Genomic DNA, 6,608 nt, shown 5'->3' on the forward strand with positions numbered 1-6,608 from the left:
TTTTAATGACAAGCGTTGTCGACCGTTACTGAGACAAAATATGCGATCGAGATGTCGGCATTAATGCTTTCTATTTGCCAATCCCTGATATTGCTACAACATGTTGGAATACAGCTACGGTTATTATTTGTTTCGTTTAAAAATGAAGCCAACACCTGTAGATACACTATCTGCCGAGAGTGCGTCTCCTCTCTGCTCTGACTGCAGCGCGAGGCTTCTGTGGGCGTCGGCGGAGGGGCTCACGGCAGCACCCGCTGCGTAACGTATGTGCTTTAACGTCAAAACACCAGAAAATTCTCCAATAACACCAGAACAAGTCGCTAGATTTGTCACTAGTAGCTTTTGACAAAAAAAAGTCGCCATGAGGGTTTGGGAAGTCGCAAGATTTAGCTAGAAAGTCGCCAAATTGCCAACACTGGCACCGGCTAAATATGTCCCCAGAGCAACATTGGACGTAACAATGGTTCCTCTCACATATAAAACCAAACAAAATCTTCATAAAAACAAGTTGTACAAATAATAATATATATAAACAAGCATATTAAAGCTACTGCAGATGTAGAAACAAACGTTCACTATTTAAAGACAAAGTGCATCCTCATTTCTTTGTTAATAAAGAGTTTAATCTCACGGTTGTTCAGTACATCCGTGCGTTTTAGTTCCAGTAAGAAGTCCTTCTCCATTCATGGACGCCAGTGAAGACAGTCGAGCCTCCCCAGTTGTATTTCTTGAATACATTTTAATGCGTTTGAGGGCTGAAAATGTCTGCTCGGCAGAGGCAGCAGATATTGGGATTGTCACCGCCCAACATGCCAGGCTAGCCCACTGACCAATCACGTACTTGTAGGCCAGCTAGCAGGCTATGACACGTCAAAGAATACGCCCAACATGTCAAACTAAAGATCTGATTGGTTGAAGACTATGACAATCAACAATATCGTCCCCATTCACTTAAACTGCAAAGGGATTCACTTGTGAGTCTGCAGGCCTAGGGCCTCTCTTCTTACCTAGAGACACAGAGGTGAAATCTGATTGGATAAAAGCTCTACTTAAAACAAGCTGCACTGGAAGCAGAGCAACTGAGGAACACAGTAGCTGTCTGAGTAAGAAAATCGCTGTCTGAGTAAGAAAATAAGATAATGGGAAAAATATTTTTTATAAATTATAATACATGTAGTGTATTTAAGAAAAATGATTCAATTATAAAATAGCCATAACTTTGTGATTCTGTTTAGGCCAGCAGAGAAGGCCTTGCAGGCCCTGACAGCCCGCCACTGACGTAACGTTAGCAGCACCGGAGCTAACCGCTAATGTATGGAGGTTTCATTGAGTTACATTATGAGGCGATCAAGTAATGCTTTCAGTAAAAATCAGTGCTGACAAAAGGTAAATTATAACGCTGTCATGATGTGTTCAAATGAATCTTGTATATTGTAGTATTTGGCGAGAAAAGATGAAAGTTATCACATGTGTGATTTCCTAACACTACCTCTAAGCAGCTGATAATGCATAAATAATGCTACTAATGCCAAGTTTTTTTTGTCACTAAAAATACAAATGCAAATAACCACTACAGATTGGCAATACAAAAGAAGAAGGATACCATTAAGAATTTGTGGCCGTTTACTTTGACTTTGGGTTGACTGTGGTTGAAATGGTTTTTCATGGTGGTGGTGAAAAAACAAATCTGGAGCCTTGGGTATCACCTGCTGTAACTAAACAACAAGTCTGCATCGGCAGATACGGCTCAATTTCCGCACAAATAGCCTATATTGCTACATGTGTAGTATTTAAGTTTTTATTTTATTTTATGCATGTTTTTCGACGTTTGTTCGTGGCCAAAAATGCACAGAGCCAGACGGTCCTTGAGAACAGGAAATAGTTCTTATAAATGTGTTTGATGGTGTGGCAAGCATGGTGAGGGGAATACTATAATTAATGCACTTTCACAGAGAATGTTTGCAATTACTTATTTTCTTTTTTTTAAATTGAGCACTGCACTTTGCATGTTCCTTATTAAAAAATGTTATTATCTGAGCTCCATTTTAGAACATTAAAATACCTGAAATTGTGTGCTGCAGGAAGGTTATAGTGATACCATCTGAGAAGCTTAAGCAAACCTAAATAGTCTACCCAACACATATAACAGTCCCTATGAATATCAGAGTTTAAAGGGCTTGGTCTAAATGCCTCACTGACAAGATTCAATTGAACAAAAATGTCAAATAACATGGTACAGAATATTAGACAGTGTCTTCTGTGTTCCTCGCCTCTGCCATCTCCTTGGCAGCAATATCCCTGTTGGAGTTTTGTTCTCTGCTTCCCACCCTGGCCCTACTCTCCTCCTCTTTCTTCTCTTTGGCCAACAGGTGATAGTTGAGTCCCATCCACGCAAACAGGATGAAACTGGAGACGAAGAGGAGGATGCCGCAGCCCTGGTATGTGTGATACACGTCTTTGAACTTCCCTGTGAGGAGAAAAAGTCACATCGCATGATTCTTTAGTCACCGTCGAGACAAGGTAATAAATTAAAATTGGTGACGGTGAACTTGGAAGTTCATTTAGAAGGCGATGTACTCACCAAGCAAAGGGGGTCCCAACAACACAGGACCACACTCCAAAATGGTGACCAGCCCGACGGCACTGGAGAAGCGCTGGGCTCCCACCAGGTCCATCAGGGTCTCAAACAGCACCGAGCTCAGCCAGCCGAAAGCAAACCCAAAGAAAATGGTATAAATCACAAAGCCTTTGTAGTTTACCGACATTGGTGCTAGAACGTGGCAAACACCGTTGTACAGCACCGAGGCAGCGAAGAAGTACTGTATTCTGGGCCAAATCCACTTGGTGTTAGCCACAATGCCCATTAAGGGCCGGGCGACCATGTCCACAAAAGCCAGCACAGACAGTAAGAAAGCTGCCTTGTCTTTAGGGATGTCTTTACTCTTTGCATAATTATTGAGGAACACCAGCGGCGCGAAGAGACCGAAAAACATGACAATGTTGCCCACAATATAGAGCACAAAGCCCCGGTGCTTGAACAGAGAGAGGTCGATGAAGCTGTTAATGGTCGACACTACAGTCCTCTTCTCTGTGCTCTTCTCTGCAGTTTTGGGTTTGGGTCCTATGGGACGCATGAGGGAACCAGCGACACAGCAGTTGAACAGCAGGCCGCCCAGGATCAAGAAGCTTCCTCTCCAGCCGAACTTGTCAAAAAGCCAGGTGTTTATAGGAGCCATAGTGGACAAGAAGACGGGGCTGCCAGCCATAGCAATGCCATTAGCAATGGGCCACTTATTGTAGAAGTACTTTCCAATCATGGTGAGGGCAGGGTTCAGATTGAAGGCCAATCCTAAACCTAAAATAATCAATAAGAAAAACCTGTGAGTGTATTTGACATCTATAAATACAGTATACGAGTTGAAATAAAAGGGATTTGAGCATTAAACTGTTTGGAGATTATTTCCTGGTATTTTTACTTTTGGAAGAACACTAGATGGCAACAGTGCGCAGTAAAAAAAAAAAAAAAGAAACAAAGAAAGTGACTCATGACCAAACTTAGAAATATAGAAAGTTAAATTGGGTACCTCCCACCACACCAATACATAGGTACAGTGCTTGAACAGAATTGCAGAAAGAGGCAGCAATGAGGCCCGTTCCAGACAGGCATCCTCCCGCTGTCATAACAGGATGGCTTCCATATTTATTCACCAGGATGCTGCTGATTGGAACTGAAGAGCAAACACACTGATATTAAAAGCTGAACGATGGAGATTTCTATGCAATCGTCAATGCACAGGCCTCTATTTTACCACCAGAGGGCTCCAGTGCCACAGCTGTGGCTCCTGGCAATTCAAACAACTTCTGCAATCATTTTAGTCAGTGCTGCACTGCAGTAGATGTGTTCTCGTGCCATTAATAATGCGATGTGTCAGAAAAACCATGACGGCGCTAATGAAATAAGCATTTATTTGTTTCAGAGATTCATACAAATTGACAGAGGAATAATTTGTTGGTGGATTCTTCTTGAATGAACTCTAAATGCATTTGAAATGATTATTGGAAGAAGCTCACTTTAGATGAGTGGGTGAGTGTATAAGTGTGTGTGTTTGATTGGGGGGAGTTGAAGGGACTGGTGTGTGTGTGTGTGTGTGTGTGTGTGTGTGTGTGTGTGTGTGTGTGGGGGGGTAAAATGAAAACTGGTATCTTATTACGTACATTTTTTTCCAATTTTAGCACCTGGTACATTAGTTCCAAAGAAAAAGTGACAGAATGTCAGAACAGAACAGTAAATCAACTTATTAATATGCACGCACCTTGGATTCAACATCAATTTCAGGAAAATCAGTATGACTTGTAAACAAATGACTAAAATGTGCGGAGGGTTCACGTCGCAGAAACACCATCTCCATCCTCGGCGTCTAACAAGGGACCTAAATGAGTATGAGGACCCACACGGAAGACACTTCTGCCTTCCTGCCAAATCCCTGCACGACCCAACGGACCTAAATAGAAACTGACAGTTTTTGTTTAGAGGTTGTCCAGACTCATTTGCCAGCACGGTGCAAGACAAAGGGTTTTTAAATTGTAATGCAGCCGGTCTCCACACTAACAATGAGTTCTTTCTTTCCGCCTTGCAGGGAGGGTTGCTCGGGATAAAAAGGTTGGATACGAACCAATGTAGAATATTATGAATGTAATGAATCAAACATTGAAGGAGTACAGAGGTGCGCAACAGTAGGTTGTTAACGAACTTCTCCCGCTGATGTGCTCGGAATGTTTATCGTACGATAACTGACGCAGCTGTCATCTGCTCACGGCGCGGACAAACATTCCATCACTTAGCTTTCAATTACCATGCATAGCTTGCTTTCATCTGTGCATATTTACATCTCAACATTTGAATTAATTGACAATGTGACACCTGAATATGCATGTTGAGTCCAATGGGACTCGTAACTTGTCAGAACAGGCGCATATCTCTCTTTTACAGCCTTGAGAAAAGGTGTGTAAAGCCACCCAAGCTAATAAACACTGCTACTGAACACCACACTGTGAAGTGGCAGACGAATGAAGAACAATCGGATGTTCGCAGAGAGCAACTCTGTGACCTTTAGTCATTGCAGGGAATGTGCTGCTGAACAATAAGCAGCGTTGGTTCTGTTAACGTACTTACTTTGTACAGTAATGAGGGCTTAACTCGGACATGAAGTCTTGCTGGCCTTTGACGTGCAGTACTGTAACTTGCAACTTGCTTTTACACAAGTAATATGTTCAACATTCTGCAATACTAGCAATAAGATACTGTGTCCACTTATATTTTATTGCTTGCAGATCTTGTAAATATATTTGAGAGAAAATGTGATGTACAGTTGTATACGTTGTTAATATTTTCCACTTCACATCACTTTGGCACACTACAGCAACTTTCCAAAAAACTTCCCTGAGATTAGAAAAAGATTCCCAAGTCATCATTTTTTTCCCAGTTTATCACAAGAAAAGAGAAGTGCGGCGGTTTGATTTCAGAGCAGACGGTCTTGAGGGACGAGGGGAGCTCCTTTGAACTCGGTTCTCTCCGTGTTGAATATCACGCACATGAATAGAGCGTTTCAGTCACCTGACTGATGAGATAATTCACCTCATCAGTGCAGGAACACAGCTAAAAAAACCCATTCATGTGTTCCAGAGACAGATAATGTACTTTTGGTGAGCAAATGTTCAACAGAGGAGTTACAGTGTGTTGTCTTAGCTCAGTATGAAATGTTTGATTGACTATAATTGTGAGGATCTGTGGCCTCTTTGTGGACAGACTTAGGCTACAAAGCAAGTCTGTACTTGAGCAATGGGATCGGCATTTTAACACTCCAGGAGTAAATCTTTTACAAGTTGTGCTAAGAGCCGGAGACTGACTCCATCTATAAATCGTCTTTATGTGCTGAATGTCAAGTGTGAGGCAGCGGTTCACGGGTTGAATTCTGGGTCGTGGCTCACCTCCGCCGTACATGCACGCTAACATGATGGAAGAGATCCAGGACACCTGGCTGCTGGTCACATCGAAGATCACCTCTATATCTTTGAAGAAGACAGTGATGGACTTGGGGAACGCGTAGGAGAAGCCAATCGAGATGAAGGCCCCGACAACCACCATCCATCCCCAGCTACCCTCGGGTGGTGGGGAGCCTTGAGGACCACCGACGGCGGGCGCCATGTTCAGTCACAGAACCAACCCTGCTTCAAATTCGACACGTTTCACAGAGATGAAGATCTGTTCGGGAGAGAACAAAACAGCAAAGAACATAGTTTTGGTTACCGGCCCACATAACTAATTATTCTTTTTATAACCCTTCACAGCCACTTAGATCCTCCGCTGACTTTAAAAAAAATTAAAACTATCACTTTAATAAGCAAATCGGCAGCTCAGCCTTCTTATAATAAGACTATTACCGTACCTACTCAAGGCTATAAGAGAGGGAAGCTCATTTTTAAAAGACAATTGAAAACTTATTTATTCCATTTTGCCTTTAACTAGCTGTCGCTTTTCTTTTGTTTTATATATATTTTACATGTTTTATTGTTCTAGTGCCTTCTTTTGTTTTATCGCTTGGTTTTAT

General features: G+C 42.1%; 1 protein-coding gene across 1 annotated transcript; it reads right to left on the reverse strand.

Moving 5' to 3' along the window:
- Positions 1 to 2,243: 2,243 nt before the first annotated feature.
- On the reverse strand, positions 2,244 to 6,205 carry LOC116400755 (monocarboxylate transporter 1-like). Its single transcript, XM_031878770.1, has 4 exons — positions 5,989 to 6,205; positions 3,585 to 3,728; positions 2,582 to 3,355; positions 2,244 to 2,467 (listed from the first exon to the last, which is right to left on the reverse strand). Exons 1-4 carry the CDS (start codon positions 6,203 to 6,205, stop codon positions 2,244 to 2,246), a joined length of 1,359 nt encoding a protein of 452 aa, XP_031734630.1.
- Positions 6,206 to 6,608: the final 403 nt, after the last annotated feature.

This window comes from Anarrhichthys ocellatus, unplaced genomic scaffold, assembly GCF_004355925.1.
Source record: "Anarrhichthys ocellatus isolate YVR2014 unplaced genomic scaffold, GSC_Weel_1.0 scaffold199, whole genome shotgun sequence".
Classification (NCBI taxonomy): Eukaryota; Metazoa; Chordata; class Actinopteri; order Perciformes; family Anarhichadidae; genus Anarrhichthys; species Anarrhichthys ocellatus.